The sequence below is a fragment of the Bidens hawaiensis genome, unplaced genomic scaffold, assembly GCF_021521415.1.
Source record: "Bidens hawaiensis isolate Kalapana, Puna unplaced genomic scaffold, B.hawaiensis_p1.1 tig00028238_1, whole genome shotgun sequence".
Lineage (NCBI taxonomy): Eukaryota > Viridiplantae > Streptophyta > Magnoliopsida > Asterales > Asteraceae > Bidens > Bidens hawaiensis.
This window is the reverse complement of record NW_027494593.1, coordinates 278,525-295,114: the sequence shown is the minus strand read 5'-3', so window position 1 is coordinate 295,114 and position 16,590 is coordinate 278,525. Positions and strand designations below refer to the sequence as shown.

Sequence of the window (16,590 nt, the reverse complement as noted above, 5' to 3'; positions counted from 1 at the left end):
CTTAATATCTTTCGACATATAAATGTAGCGTCAATGTCTGGTATTATTGTTACATATGATTAGTTAACAATCTATTCACTCTTGTGATTATATGCTTGTGAGAGAATATTTGGCTATTTGAAAGGCGTATAGGTGTATCATATGATATTAAGATATGATATGAAATGATATAGTTTATTTTATGGCCTAATCACATAGTGTTATCTATACCTTTCGATTTTGGATGCACTAGGAGGTGTATATCTAGTGTGTCGTTTTGTATATGTGATGTTTTGGCATTATGTGTGTACACTTAAAATCTTTTGTTTGTAAGGTACTAGATACGATATAACCACAACCTCTTGGTGCTTCATCTAGCATCTTTGTTTCTATTCAAATGTTACAATGTTAGTGGCGAAGTTTCAAGAAAATTTCTGAATATCAATATACTCACAAATTTTTCGAATGCGACTCAAATTTAGCATTGTTTTATTAAATTTATTTATTGTTATTAATATTACGAGCGCACTGAGCAACACCTCATTCTTCTTCGCAATATGTAATCAAGTTGAAGTAGTGATGATAAGAGTAGTGTACAAAGTATAAATTTTGTGCATTAAAGATATAGTTTTTGTTTCAGTTAGCTTCATTTTGATGCATGGATATACTTTATTGGCAAAGCTTGGTTTGTTTTTATACTTCACCAATTGAACACTTTATTTTAAGCTAGTCTTATTGGTGTTTAATGTCACCTTCCATTGCACTAAAAGAGTAATAAATTACAAAAAGTTTCAAAGTTTATGTCATGACTTTATATACCACTAACTACCTCTCTAGTTGAAATAAGTTTCACATTAACTACCTACTTTTTAATCTTTAGTAGCAACTAACCAAATAATATTTTGAAACATATATATTTTATACAGTTATGCCAAACGGTATTCATGAACATGTGACAAACCATTACATATAGTCATGTAGCATAGTGTTTTAATATCCTATAGAAAAAGAAGAAAAGCATCATAAAGATCACCAAGTAGTAACTTTTATTGAAAATAAAAATTAGTGTCACATTATATATCCATTGTGAATTGAAACAAGACATCCACCTATGTATTATGTCATGTTCTTAGGGGTTGTATGAAACCCACCACCTTAGCTGATTCAAAGGCTCTTTTCAACATGTTTCTTTTAGTAAACCAATTAAACACACTTTTGTGATGACAGATTCAAAGATAGCATCATAATAAACAACCCTTTATACAATCATGTTCGTTTTGTGTTTTAGATGCGACATTGCGTTAAGCGATATATCACATATGTAAATACGCAAGTATCAGCTAAAACTACGTAAAAGCTTGTAAGCAGTACTAACTAAATGTAATACCAAAAAAAAAAAATAATAAGTAAACTTAAAAGCAAAAGAAACAACTAGCAAACAAATTATCAATTTGTAATTTAATAAATAAAAGTGATATTACAAACTTTATAAGTACAATATGAGACGCCTTTCGCAAGGGTAAAACGGTAATAACACTATCTTCAAATATATAGTTCTAAGCGGGTGCTTACTAGTCACCTCAGCAATAGAGCAAGTGCTCATACCACCATCACAAACCATACAATAAAAACCATATACAAATTACAAAATTATAAAAGTTTTAGTTCTTTTAAACTTTAATTCTAAATTTGGGCTCTCTCTTTTTTTTTTTAATAAAAAGGAGAATTTAAAATTGCCCCCCTTGAAACGTCTGACCAAACTGCCAACCAGACGGTGCCACGTTATAGCTAGTGATGGTCCTTCCGTCACTGGTCGTGACTTGAAAAGATAGACTTTGACCGTTAAGGTACGAATTGCTTTGCTAATTTTGACCCCAGTTTCTTGACATGGGTTGCCACCCTGTTTTCGACCCTTTAATAGAAACCGAGTGGACATCCCCTACACCTCCTACGTTTGTGATCAAAACCAAGTTGAAGTATGAATGACCATTTATTGTAAACCGCACTCCCCCTTTCTTTACACAAGGCACCCTATATAAAAGAAAACCAATTTAACAACTTTTAATTGAATATGTTACAGAATTTGACTTTTAGTTACATTAATAATTAATAATCAGACGATAAGTTTTATACGCTACCTTTGAAATGAAACCGGTACAATTCCAGCTCGATATTGTGCAATTTGCAAGAAAGCAGGCTCAGCCAGATCAAAATGTTGTAGAGGAGGGTTACACCACCCGCCATTGTCATTAGACAAGCTAGGGTTAGGCGGACAAAAGTTGGTCGCGGTCACTACTATTGAACCGGGCAAGCACCATCTAGGGTCATCATTGCATCTCATTTCATAACAAGACCCACAACTCAATCCATTATTGAAAAGAGCCGTACTCAATGCAGCAGTGTTTGTATCGTATCCTTGGCTATACAAATTTCCATATCCACAAGCAAGGCCTACAAGACAAAATAAAAATATTTTAAAACAATTATAAACGCGTCTATTTTTTCTTTTTTTTTCTTTTTTGTGTGTGTGCTGAATTTATCGTGCATACCCATTGTTCCGGAGGCGTCTCCACCGCCGTAAAAGGTAGCATGGGCATTTTCCCAACCTCCAAAGACAACATTGGAGGAGCATATACAAGTAGAGAAACAATGATAAAGGATGAAAGAGCCATTGAAAGAAAGATGTGGAGTGGATAGATGCTGAGGACTTAACTACCTTATATTTATAGGGAAGTTACAAAAGAATTGGGACCATTTGCACTAGAAAGTGACAAATTCAGCATATGTTGAAGATACCATATCTACAGGACTGATCAGTATAAAAACAAATGTAATCATTTATTCTAGTTGAATACATAATTTATCAGTATATAATAAAATATAATAAATCAATTAAATTTATTAAAATATAATATCATTTTAAAGAATATTTAAACAAACTATAAAATATGAAACAACAACAGATAAATATCTTCTTAGTAGATTAAATAAATTATAATTTTTTTAGGTAGTATTGGTGAGTGTATTTAATATTTTATGACTTTTTAAGAGATATGAATACAAGTTGAACACATGCTATTGTTCCTATTGAACGACCAAATTGATTGGGCCCACCAGCACATGCGATTCTTCTAACTGTTTCTTTCATTTTTCCTTTTATGTTCTTTGTTTTCTATATTTTTATTTGTTATTAATTTGTTTTGAATAAGGTTGGTTGTTATAGATGAGCTTTAGGTTCTATTTATTTTTGCTTAAAAAGTCTGTAATGAGCTTTTGTTTATGGGCACGTAGACATAAGTCTATAGACACACAGACATAAACCTATGAAGACAATTTGTTTTTATTTTTAAAAAGACATGAAAAGTATTTTTATGATCTTAAAAAATAAGCCAGCATCCAACTAATTCAAACCTATTTACACACTAACACCCACTGTCCACCACCACCGCCCTCAGTCCGCCACCACCGTCCACCCATTGTCCGCCACCACCACCACCACCCACCATCTATTACCACCACCACCACCACCTACCACCACTACCGCTGACCACCACCATCCATCACCACCTACCACCATCTTCTACCACCAATCGTCCACCACCGTTATCATTGTCCACCACCACCACTCACTACCATAGTTCGTGCACCACCACAAATTATTTTAGCATTCTAAAAAAAAACAAATAGTCTTCTTTTTGCATACTATAGAGGTTTGGTCTATTCTTCTTCTACAGATATCTGCAAACATTTTACATCTGAAAAAACAAATAACACCTAAAAGTTAAAGCGTCATGTTACGTTAAGGGCGTGTTTCTTTAACATCGTGTTATGGTTTAAAGTTCCGTTACTACGTTAAAGCCCCACCATTTTCTTAGTAGAACATTTGGGCTTCACCAGTTTCTTCTTTTTCTCCTTAGTCATCTTGTTAACGTGCTGAAACCACGAGTCGCCTAATAATAACATGCTTACTTCAAATATTTATTACATAGTTTTATTAACAATCTTTTTTTACGGCTTAACATTAAATTTAGCAAACTCTAATAAAGTCTAATAAACATAAGAAAATATTTTAGGTTGCGTTTGGTTTAAGAGATTAAAATTTGCCAATTTCAGATCTCCTTTTTATTTCATTTTTATTTTTAATGTGTTTAATAAAGCAAGTATCATTAACTTATATTAACATTTTTTACAGTTTCCATAACATTAACAACGTCTCATAAACATGTAATAATACTTAGGGTGTTTAATTCAAGAATTGTTTTTTTTCCTTTAAGGAAATTAAATATTATTTAATGAATTGAAATTAAATATCATTAACTTATATCAAAGAATTTCAATTGGTAATGCATTTGGTTTATAAAACAATGATGCAATTTATCACTGTAGTCACCACTCACCATCACCACTAGCGTTGCCTACCATCGACGCTGCCCCACACTATTGTCGCCACCTTCTATATGTCGTTGCCACCTCCAATCTATCGGGTGCCACTGTCATCATGCTTACCAATCGTTATGTTAAAATTCTCTCAGATATTTCATAGTAAGTTTTGTTGAAAACAAAGTTGTATTAATAATAAAAAGATTGTTTTAGTATCGTATGATATACGAATATCAACATCCTTTTGGGCATTCACGACTTTATATTTCGGTTTTATCTTTCATTTTCTCTAGCATGTGCCGGTATTGTAACGAACCGAACCGATAATGCCTGAATTAGTAAACACATTAAAAATAAAATTCAGATTTTAATTTCAAATGTTTTACCAAGCACACACATTTAAAGATAGACTTCATATTAGCTCCACTTTAATTCATGAACCAATGCCACCCTTAAATCATAATATTCAACAAATGTTCATCAAGAACTCCATTAACAACAAAATAGATAAGTTATAACCTGGCTAATATAATGATATTATTTAATTATTGGTTGCTCATCATCTTTTTATCTATAATATATATAAACGAAAATCCAAAAATCCTACGTATCGTGATGTGGTCACTCCCCCCTTTTATAGAAGCCACCAGATTGCTTGATTTTTAAATGAATGTCTCTCATTGATTTAACCCAAATTTATGGGTATGGGTCTTACCAAAACCAGATAACTCTTAAACGGGTTATAACATTTCATTAAATTAAAAATTAATCTTACCAATTATTTGATATGAAAATTCTATAAAATAGGGATATACTAAAATTTAAAATTCAATTTAAAAAGAAAAAGATATTTAAGTATATTATTAACTTTTTTAAAATAAAAAAAATTAAAATCCTCATATTACATGAGATAAAACCTAGTTATCACGTAATCCTACTTGATATAACCAAGCGTCCTTTCTTATCTGGTGACAGTGTATTCACCTAAAATATTTTACAACTTTTATTGTAAGCTATTTATAAATGGAGATATATATTGCTAAAATAACGTTATATTAATTTCTTTGTATCAAGAAAAACGTGCAATTCTTCCACCGTTTTTTTTTTAATTTTTTATATTTGGTGCAGCAGTTGAAGATTGACTACCAAACATGAAGATTCAAGAAGATGATTCAAAATTTTAAAAAAAGTAAAAATTGAAAACAGTAATTAAAAAACTCCTGGTTGTTTGATGATGTTATGTATTTTTCTTTCTATTGGTTTTTGAGTAGAAATAATAGGTGTAAGGTTTTTTAGAAAGAGTGGATGAAAGTTTCCATGCTTTTCTTGTAGTTTTTTTTCCTTGCTCGTCTAGCTTATGGCTAGTCTGTGCTTTATAAAATTTCGCCGTTAAAAAAAATTAGATGATCATTATAGGGACGGTGGTGAAATCTTAAGCAAATCTTATATTTATTATTATTTTTTTTCAAACGGGATACTAGGACACAAGTCATACTCTATCTTAAATTTAATTAGCAAGTTTTGAAAAATTAACTAAGGAGGAAAGAATAATTTCACACTTAAGTGTAATAATTGGATTAAGAATTGAAATTATTTGACCTCTAGAGAAGTGTCATCTACAAATTTAAAGATAGTTTCAACAAAATATACCTATGTTAATTATGTTAATGAAAGTTTTAGCGTGAGCAGGCTCTCTATCTCAGATATAATAAGAGTCAAGGTTTGCCCGTATCACATCTTTTTAAGACCTTTAACATTAGCTTATTGCTTATGCCATGAGTGGGATTATACTTTGTATGTATGTTTGTTTACACCCATGCTTACGAATAAATGGAAGTTGTTTAGTTGGTTGTATAATTTTTGTAGTCAATAAGTACGGTCGCCTCTGAAAATCATGAAAATTTTTTGGGTCGAAGACGAAAAAAATTTGGGCCATAAATGAGTTGAGTAGGGTTTAAAAATTGAGAATACATATTTTTTTTCCAAAAATTATATATATTATTTAAAAACACAAAAATTCGGGCATATCGAAGTGTCGAGCCGGGGTCCGTTGACCACCCCGCCCTGCCTCATAGCCGGCTCTGACAATAAGCTAACCTCAATTTGTTATATTTTATACCCAAATAAACACAAAATAGATTTAGAGTAAACTGCGGTTTTCATCTCTGTGTTCTTTCCAAATTTGCGGGTTCAGCCAAATAGTTTCAGATTTGCGATTTTTGTCCATGTGATGTCATTTCACTTACAATTAAACTCGAATTCACCAATCCCGTTAAATCTGATCGTTAAACCCATCAGCATATACTTTATGTGAGGATTGTCCTTTCTTTCTCCCCCAAAATCTAAGTCTATAGGCCACAAAAGTCCAAGAAAATTAGCGGTGGGGTGCCGTAAAACTGGTGGCGGGAAACAGTGCTTCTCATACTTTCTTTTTCACACTTTATTGTTGAAGGATAATATATTAAACTATCTTTAAACTCGTGTGTTAAACAGGTGAGAAGTATGAAAAACATATAATTCACAAGTCATGTATTCTGTATAAGATATTAAGAGGTTGTTTGACAACTTTGTTCCTAGTCATTAAAAGGTTGATCCGTTAAGAACTAAATTTTAAATCGCTCAACATGCTTCCAAAACTTATCCACTACGAGATTTACGAACTAGTAAGCAGTAAAAGGTGCTGTTTAAATAAACCAAACATATTTTAACCCTGACCAAATCAGAGGGAGTCTAATGCATAAAAGCTACCAACCCGTAGTAATGTTTTTTTTTTGAACGACTAATTTAACCCGTAGTAATGTTAAAGAAAACTTTACGATGATCATTTACAAATACGAAATGACTTATTTATAATTCATATACAATGATGAGCTTTCAAATTTGAAAATACTTATTCAGTTATTTTATTTGAATATAACATTTGACGTAATATTAAATTTCATAGGTATATATCTATCTATCTATATAATTGCCTACATAAAAATCTTATATGTCACGATGTGGTTGCTCCACACTCACTCTCGGGCCACTAGATTGCTTCATTCCTGAATGGTGGCTTCTTATGCGTTTGATCCGAATTCGCGGGTATGGGTCTTACCAAACCCGGATAATCCTTAAACAGGTTATAACATCTCATTTATTTATAAAACATTTCATCATCAAACAATAATTTTCACAGGCCATCATGAAACCCAGATAATCCTTAAACGGGTTATAACATCTTATTTATTTATAAAACCTTTCATCATCAAACAATAATTTCCGCGGGTCATGGGTCTCACCAAGAATAATTCTTAAATGGGTTATAAGATCTCTTTTATTTGTGAAACCATTTTAACATCAAACCTTAATAAAATTTTTCTCATCTATATATTCTCGGTCGCCGGTCTATCCTCTCAATCACCGGTTTACTTATGATTACCACCCGCCGTCATCAACCTCCCTTCTCATGCATCAACCACCATCGTAACCTACATTAAGTGACCTTTTTTCATAAGACACATATTTGTGGTTATGTTTGTTCGTTTTAAAAAAAATCAGCATATTCGTTTTCATTTATGTTGGTTCATTAAAAATCCAAGAAATGTACACATCTCAATTGAAAGAGCCCTAACGTTAAATAAATATAATTAATGTAACAAATTAATATATACGTATTAAATTAAAACAAAGCTACATGATTAAAAAATAAAACAAATCAGTACAAAATATATAAATAAAACGATTAAAAACAAAAGCCTAAAACAACCATGTAACACCGGGGCTAAAACCTAGTTATATATAAAAAAGTTAATAAATTGAACACTCTAATGCATAAAAGTGGATACAAATAAAATGAAAAATTATGTTGGATTTTAGTTTTAACCCTAAAATAAATATTATATTTAATAAAATTAAAACACGTATATTTTGCACCAAACATGTTTTAATTTGGTTATGTTACAAAAATCTATGGATGATGACTGTTTTAACTTTAAACTAACAAACTAATACTGAAAGGTATGAGGTATCAAATGTTTGAGAAGATCACCCTCTAGTGTTTGTGTTTTTTTTTAAATAACAATTTAAATTTCATTCTGGATACATAAAGTATATTATTAATAGTTTTCTTTAAGAAAAACAACGGTCTCTTATATGCATCCAGACCATTTACAAATTTATGTTGCAACTAAATTGTTTGCATAATATGTCTAGGTTGTCAGGTCCCTTCACATCTACACTCTAGCCATTAACCCGTTCATCCAGCATTGCGTCTTTGCTTAGCCTATGCGTCCAAGTAGTGATTTTGATCCATATGCAAGTCCAAGAAACTGTGTATCTAAGACATACATGCGTTATGTACCTTCATGTTCACGTAATTAGATGGACGAAACATCCCTTGCCCTAAAATACATACCACCAGCCATCGTTTTAAATTGTTTCTCGTGTTTTTTAAGAATAATCATTTCACATATACATATAAATTATATAATGTAGCACATGACATTGTTGTAACATGTTATTCTAAAATAAACACTCTAAAGCGAAATGACATTCTCATACTCCTTTTCAAAGTGTCATTCCCTTTCAAAAAGCTTTAGAGTAACATGTATATAAGTTTTATTAAAAATAAATATTTACATATATTTTTAAACATAATAAAAACACTCTCACACACACATATTTAATAACTTCTCTAAGAGGACTTGAACCTATAGGCATTTAGATCATTTGAATATAACTAGACCAAAAGCTTGTTGGTAATTTTGCACATAGTTTAGGGCAGTGTTGCAAAAATCATGACTAGGCATCGATTAATCACCGATTAATCGCTAGTCCCCACTTTACTGATTAATTTTGGGCTAGTCGGCTAATTAATCGGTCACCGATCAAATCCGGTGAGATTCTGACCAAAATCAGCGGTTTCCGGCGAGATTCCTACCAAAATCAGCGGTTTCTAGCAAAAAACTAACAGTTTCCAGCGAGAATCTAACCAATTTCCGGCCATAATATGTTTGTGTATATATAAAACTAAAAATTACATATAAAAATGTGTACGTGCATATATAAAGCTGAAAAATATACATTAAAGTCGATCAAATTAATCCCGATTAATCGCCAACCCCCCCCCCACCGCCCAACTACCGACTAGTGATTTTTACAACACTGGTTTAGAGTAAGTCTGGTTTTAATATTTCTTTATATAAATATTACGAGCTTTTTCAAAGGAACCTTTATGTTACATAATAAAGGCTCCTTGAGCTATCAATCCGAGATTTAATTTAGCCTTAATGTTGAATTAGCTTGTACTGGAGCTATGATTGACTTATTTGGAACTCTAGTTGACTTCAATTTTCAATTATTAAGTTAAGTAATTAAGCCATGAGTTATGTATCTACATTAATAAAGTCTATAGGTAGTCTTGAGCATTACACTAAAATTTTGAATTAAGTTTTATTCTATCTTCATGTTGCAAAAACCAATCCAAGATATCATTTTTAACATAACTAATATACATTATACTTGTGTAGGTGATTGTAAAAGTTTGAGAACTAAATTATAAAAAAAATAATAAAAAAATAAAAAAAACAAATAAATAAATTGAACAATGTTTGGAACCCTTAATTCTTTTTGAGATAGGTTGTCAGCCATTCATACTGATTTTGACGCTTCAAGTCCGACTCACCCAGAAACACCATTAAGAAGGAAATCCAGCATTATGGAGAAACTCCTTAAGTCAGGTTTCAAACCTAAGACCAAAAAGAACCCATACTTCAACCGTCAACCCCACATCATTGAATCAGAAACCAATTACTAATTAATATGTATCTCAAAATGTGTATTATCTGTCAACCTCCCCATAACAAGTTAATATGAAGGAAACCAAATAATTTAATTTTCCAGCAATATGTCTACTTTAAGCTTTTGATCAAATACTAATTACATAATAATCTTATGTGACAATGAGATACCACTCAGCACCTCTATTTGTTGACATTTAACAATTGGTATATTGATTTTTATTAATTTCAACTATCGTTTTTTGGTCACTATCGGTTCCAACTTACGGATTCGCTGCTCACGGCCCCAACTTTTAACGTATTTGTTCCTAACGGTCGCGACTAACAGAATCCTAACGTCGTTAGTTTCAAGTCGCTGGAAAAACGCTTTTGGCCCGAAAACTCAATTTTTTCCCGAAACTCAACATTTTCGTCCCAAACATCTTGGTAACTTTGTATCGGACCTTTAGGAACCTTTTTCTAGTAAAATCCCCAATTATTAAAAAGAAAAAAAATCGGTTTCTATTCAGGTTGAGTGGTCAAAATTATCATTCGATTGGAAGCCTTCAACCTGAACCCGGATGCAAACCAAAATTTTCACAGTTGTACATATGACACCGACAACGAGCTTACTAACCGACAACAAATATTTGGGTATGCACTCACATTTAAAAGTACATAACAGAATATCTTTCTTTTAGTACCACATCACTTTGATACGCATGTGATGTTACATCCATTTTGTTATGTACTCATATTTTTTATTTCATGTTATTTTTCTGCGACTCTAAAAATATGTAAACTGATGCTGCAAATGCAATGGATCTTCAGATTATTCAGCGTTTGAAGGAAATGTTAGATTCACAAAATGTTTTAGTTAAGGCATACAGAATGGCCAGAGATTCATTTCAAGAAAACCCTCACAATGATTTGAAATTACGTCTTATCGCAAACCGACAAAAAGATGGAAGAACTTACAACCTACCAACAACATCTGAAGTTACAGCATTAATTGTGGGAGACATTTCTGACTCCCTTCAGCCTCGTGATGTTCTTGTAACTACTATGGGCGGGAAAATTATACTTATAAGTGAACTACATCCCTTATATGTCCCTTTTCAATATCCAATCATATTTATCCACAGTGAAGATGGCTACCGAGTTGACATATATCATAGAGGTGTTAGCGAGGGTGATGGCAGCAAACGTCCTTTTACTACAATGAGGGAATGGTTCGCCTTTAGGATTCAAGATAGGCTCAATTGGTTATTAATTCTTTTAAACTCAAGGAGGTTGTTACAACAGTTTTTAGTTGACGTGTATATGATGATTGAAAGCGAAAGACTTTTTTATATACGTAGTAAACAAACAAAACTAAGATCATCAACATATGAGAATCTCATGAATCTAAGAGATCAGGGAACATCCAGTGTTTCAAAAGTGGGACGTATCGTGATATTGTCTTCATCGTTTACAGGAGGTGCTCGGTATATGACTCAAAACTACTTGGATGCTATGACACTTTGCAAATGGTTTGGATACCCTGATTTTTTTATAACAATAACGTGCAATCCAAAGTGGCCCGAAGTGACAAGATTTCTCAAAGACACCACTCTAAAATCAGAAGATAGGCCTGACAATTTGTGCAGATTGTTTAAAATCAAGCTTGATGCACTGTTAAAAGACTTGAAAGATAAAAAGGTCCTCGGCAAAGTACAAGCAGGTATGAATACTTTACATATGCGTCTTTCATCATATTTTATAATATATGATTATTAAGTTTTTGATAAAAACATATAGCTTAAACCTGTTAATGCTTTTACTTATAAATAAAACTTTTCATGCAGTTGTTTATACAATCGAATTTCAAAAGCGTGGTTTGCCCCATGCTCATATGTGCTTATTTATGCATGCCGATCATAGGTTTCCCGATGTAGAACACGTTGATCCTTTTATTTCTGCGGAGATACCTGATAAGAATGAAGACCCTGAATTATATAACCTTGTAAGTGAATTGATGATTCACGGTTCATGTGGTGCCCACAATCCTACCTGCTCGTGCAGGTTTGACAACAAATGTTCAAAAAATTTTCCAAAGAGCTTTCGTGACTCCACATCTGTCGATTCACAAGGTTATCCCCTGTATAGAAGACGCGATTCTGGTCAGTATGTTCAAAAAGGAGACATTCAGCTAGATAACAGAAGTGTGGTCCCCTACAACAAATACCTATTAAAAAGATATCAGACACACATTAATGTTGAATGGTGCAATCAGGCGACATCTATAAAGTATTTGTTTAAATACATCAACAAAGGACCGGATCGAGCTACTGTTTTTTTCAAATAACGACACAGAAGCAGGCGCCGAGCAGCGAGAAGTTGACGAGATAAAACAATTTTATGACTGTCGGTATTTATCAGCTTCTGAGGCCGCACCGCGTATTTTCGGGTATGATGTTCATTACAGAATACCTTGTGTTACCCGACTGCCTTTCCATCTTCCAGGACAAGAACATGTAGTTTATGGTGCGGACGATGATCTTGATAATGTCTTGGACAAAGCTGAAAGTGTCTCCCCTTCCATGTTTAATGGTTGGATGCAGTGCAACAAAGATCATGCTAAAGCGCGTAAATTAACTTATGTTGAATTCCCTACTGAATTTGTTTGGCATCTAAATACTCGTTGTTGGGAACCAAGGAAGTCGGGATTTTCCATAGGTAGAATTCATGCCGTGTCTCCTGCTGCTGGAGAAGCGTACTTCTTACGAATTCTTTTGAACAGAGTTAAAGGTCCTAAATCCTTTGAAGAAATTCGCACTGTTAACGGTCGTGTTCAACCTTCGTTTAGAGACGCTTGCTATGCTCTTGGATTATTAGAAGACGATCAGGAATACATTGAGGCAATTGAAGAGGCAAGACAATCATTGTTGGGTCACGCACTGCGCACGTTGTTCGCTATAATGTTGTCAACTGATAGCCTTTCTAGACCAGATCATGTCTGGATAAATACTTGGAAATGACTTTCTGATGACATTCTGTACAACCAACGACGTCTTTTAAAGTCGCCAGGTATCAGTATATTTCAAGTTAGTTTTACAATCTGTATATTTATATATATAGTGAATAATATTACCCTATTTTTTTTCAACTTTCACAGTGTTATCGCTAACTGAAGATCAAATCAAGCAGCTCACTCTATTTGAGATTGAAAAAATCTTGCTGCGCAACAACTCAAGCTTAAGAAAGTATACGACCATACCTTTTCCTGACGACGAGTACATATCTATTGCATCTAATAGTTTGATTCACGAAGAGTTGTCATACGATCAAAACTTGCTAAAAGTAGAGTTCCAAACTCTATTTGATTCAATTACTCATGAGCAGAAAAATATTTTTGATCGTATAATGATGGCTGTTCAGCAGAATAAAGGGGGTGTGTTCTTCGTATATGGTTATGGTGGAACAGGGAAAACGTACTTATGGAAGACCTTGTCAACTGCCATAAGATCAAAAGGCGAAATCGTCCTAACTGTTGCTTCAAGTGGAACTGCTTTGTTATTGTTAACCAGAGGTCGCACAACACATTCTAGGTTTCATATTCCTATAAATCTGAACGAGGATTCTACTTGCTACATGGATCCAGGCACAGACGGGGCATAATTATTAGAAAAAACCAGATTAATAATCTGGGACGAAGCTCCAATGGCTCACAAACATGGCTTCCAGGCTCTTGACAGGTCTTTAAAAGATGTCTTATCTTCTAATTTGCTATTTGGCGGAAAAGTTGTTGTATTTGGTGGAGACTTTGACAAATCCTACCCGTAGTTCAAAAAGGCACTAGACAAGACATAGTAAACGCCTCTCTATGTTCTTCTTACATTTGGAGTGAATGCAGTGTCTTGAGATTAACAAAAAACCTAAGGTTAAGTATGGGTAGGCTAGGGTCTGATGTTGAAGAAACCAAATCATTTGCAAAATGACTTTTAGATATAGGTGAAGGTAATGTTGGAGGTCCTAATGATGGTGTTGCAACTATAGATATACCTGACGATCTACTTATAAAAGATTCTGTTGATCCTCTATCTAAACTTTTTGACTTTGTGTATCCTGATATTCTACAGAACTACAAGAAACAACATTACTTTCAGGATAGAGCCATACTTGCACCAACAACCGAAATTGTTGATGAGATTAATGACAGTTTGCTCAAGTTTTTTCCAGGTGATGAAGTCGAGTACTTAAGTTCAGATACCATATGTAGTTCAGAATATATCAATGACACGGTTGATGCGGCTTTATACTCGCCTGAACTGCTTAATGGTCTAAGAATATCCGGACTACCAAACCACAAGCTTGTGCTAAAAGTTGGTGTTCCTGTTATGCTCCTTAGAAATCTTAACCAGAAAGAAGGCTTATGTAACGGCACTCGACTACAAATTATATCTTTAGGTACTCGTGTAGTTGAAGCAAAAATGATTTCTGGAACTAACATTGGACTTACAGTTTTGATCCATAGATCACACTGACTCCAACAGACAACAAAATAGCATATAAATTTCAAAGACGACAGTTTCCCCTTGCAGTATGTTTTGCGATGACCATAAACAAAAGCCAAGGTCAATCATTATCTATGGGTTGGTTTGTCCTTGAAAGAACCCGTGTTCTCACATGGACAGCTCTACGCCGCCTTGTCAAGAGTTACAAGCAGGTTTGGAGTCAAGATTCTGATTCTTGATAAACAAGGTAATCTGACCAATACAACCACACATGTAGTGTACAAAGAAATTTTTTCTTATTTGTAAACTCATTGCGTAATGTTTTTCTTTCTAATTCCTATAATTTTAATGAAAGTTGTAATTGTATTAACAATATATGATAATTGTGTTATTAATTGTATTTTGTTTAACGTTTAAATATTGTAATTTTCATTAATTCCCCGTGTAATAGACGGGTCTCCAAACTAGTTACTAATTAATATGTATCTCAAAATGTGTATTATCTGTCAACCTCCCCATAACAAGTTAATATTTTGAAGGAAACCAAATAATTTAATTTTCCAGCAATATGTCTGCTTTAAGCTTTTGATCAAATACTTCCTAATTACATAATAATCTTATGTGACAATGAGATACCACTCAGCATCTCTATTTGTTTACATTTAACAATTGGTATATTGATTTTTATTAATTTTCAACTATCGTTTTTTGGTCACTATCGGTTCCAACTAACGGATTCGCTGCTCACGGCCCAACTTTTAACGTATTTGTTTCTAACGGTCGCGACTAACAGAATCCTAACGTCGTTAGTTTCAGGTCGCTGGAAAAACGCTTTTGGCCCGAAAACTCAATTTTTTCCCGAAACTCAACTTTTTCGTCCCAAACATCTTGGTAACTTTGTATCAGACCTTTAGGAACCTTTTGACTTTTCCAGCGACTTGAAACAGATGGCGTTAGGATTCTGTTAGTTGCGGACCATTAGGAACAAATATATTAAAAATTAAGACCGTCAGTAGCCAATTCATTAGTTGGGAACGGCACTAACCAAAAGACATTGGTTAAAATTAATAGAAACCAATATACCTTTAACAATTTTACATTAATGAAAATCTTGTGAACATTCCTACTAATTTCACTATAATTACCACATGAAGCTTTATTTTCTTGAAAAGGACAATTCATAATTTCATACGATAAGGTTTTAATATTTATAAGTTATTTTAACGTGTTGGTTACTTAATTTTGAACATGGGCTTGCAGGTTCATAAAAAGGTCGTTGGTACACAAATGGAATAGTTGGTAGATAACGATTCTTTTCTCATTTGCCTGTTCTTAAAAAAGAATTCATGATACACTTGTTATTTTTGCAGGATTATTATTATTATTATTATTATTATTATTATTATTATTATTATTTGAAGAAAAATTATTCAAATTAGATAAGTTAATCATTTACAACTCCAAAATATATATCAAAATTCATATTTCAATACTAGGCGCATCCAATGAGAAAGCGACACATACCCCTCTAGGGCATGTGCAGTTATGCAAGCTAATGGACCAAGTTAAAATATCACTTCAGTGTCATATAAGCAGTAAGGCTTTAACTCATAATTTAATTTAACAATGGTACAATGGTTTTAACTTGAGTTGTTTAAGTCTCCACACCCCACCCTAACCTACTGCATTTTATTCACCTTGACGCTCAATAAGGGCTTTGCGAGAGGAAGACGGTGCCCTAGGTTTTGCGACTATGTAATGGGGGTGGTACCCATACATTGATGCTACTTGACACCACCATAAAGTGATATGTGTCACACATAAGCTATAGGAGAAACTAAAAAGATTGATAAGGGAGCCAAAAACGATGTCTATGTGCTGAATTGTAACACCGATTCGCTGCCTACACGCTAGAAAATATGTTCCTTTAAAGTCGACCAAAGTAGACATCATAGCTGACAGCACACTAAAAAGAG

At 33.3% G+C, this 16,590-nt stretch overlaps 2 protein-coding genes and 1 pseudogene across 3 annotated transcripts; 2 read left to right on the top strand and 1 right to left on the bottom strand.

The window, feature by feature from the left end:
• Positions 1 to 1,492: 1,492 nt before the first annotated feature.
• Positions 1,493 to 2,651, bottom strand: LOC143576540 (expansin-A8-like; annotated as a pseudogene). Its single transcript, XR_013142968.1, has 3 exons — positions 2,529 to 2,651; positions 2,118 to 2,430; positions 1,493 to 2,010 (listed from the first exon to the last, which is right to left on the bottom strand). The product of XR_013142968.1 is annotated as an expansin-A8-like (transcript).
• An 8,286-nt stretch (positions 2,652 to 10,937) lies between these two features.
• Positions 10,938 to 13,138, top strand: LOC143576556 (uncharacterized). Its single transcript, XM_077060620.1, has 3 exons — positions 10,938 to 11,841; positions 11,966 to 12,280; positions 12,540 to 13,138. Exons 1-3 carry the CDS (start codon positions 10,938 to 10,940, stop codon positions 13,136 to 13,138), a joined length of 1,818 nt encoding a protein of 605 aa, XP_076916735.1.
• Positions 13,139 to 13,526: 388 nt separating this feature from the next.
• Positions 13,527 to 15,910, top strand: LOC143576555 (uncharacterized). Its single transcript, XM_077060619.1, has 3 exons — positions 13,527 to 13,761; positions 14,106 to 14,620; positions 15,875 to 15,910. Exons 1-3 carry the CDS (start codon positions 13,527 to 13,529, stop codon positions 15,908 to 15,910), a joined length of 786 nt encoding a protein of 261 aa, XP_076916734.1.
• The last annotated feature ends 680 nt before the right edge of the window (positions 15,911 to 16,590 follow it).

What these genes read in the sequence shown, in the direction of transcription:
- LOC143576556 (XM_077060620.1), top strand. Translation starts at nt 10,938, where the DNA reads ATGGATCTTCAGATTATTCAGCGTTTGAAGGAAATGTTAGATTCACAA. An exon ending in CCTCGGCAAAGTACAAGCAG is followed by an intron (nt 11,842 to 11,965) that starts GTATGAATACTT and finishes CTTTTCATGCAG; the next exon opens with TTGTTTATACAATCGAATTT. An exon ending in GTATAGAAGACGCGATTCTG is followed by an intron (nt 12,281 to 12,539) that starts GTCAGTATGTTC and finishes GGTATTTATCAG; the next exon opens with CTTCTGAGGCCGCACCGCGT.
- LOC143576555 (XM_077060619.1), top strand. Translation starts at nt 13,527, where the DNA reads ATGGCTGTTCAGCAGAATAAAGGGGGTGTGTTCTTCGTATATGGTTAT. An exon ending in TACTTGCTACATGGATCCAG is followed by an intron (nt 13,762 to 14,105) that starts GCACAGACGGGG and finishes AATGACTTTTAG; the next exon opens with ATATAGGTGAAGGTAATGTT. An exon ending in GAACTAACATTGGACTTACA is followed by an intron (nt 14,621 to 15,874) that starts GTTTTGATCCAT and finishes ATGGGCTTGCAG; the next exon opens with GTTCATAAAAAGGTCGTTGG.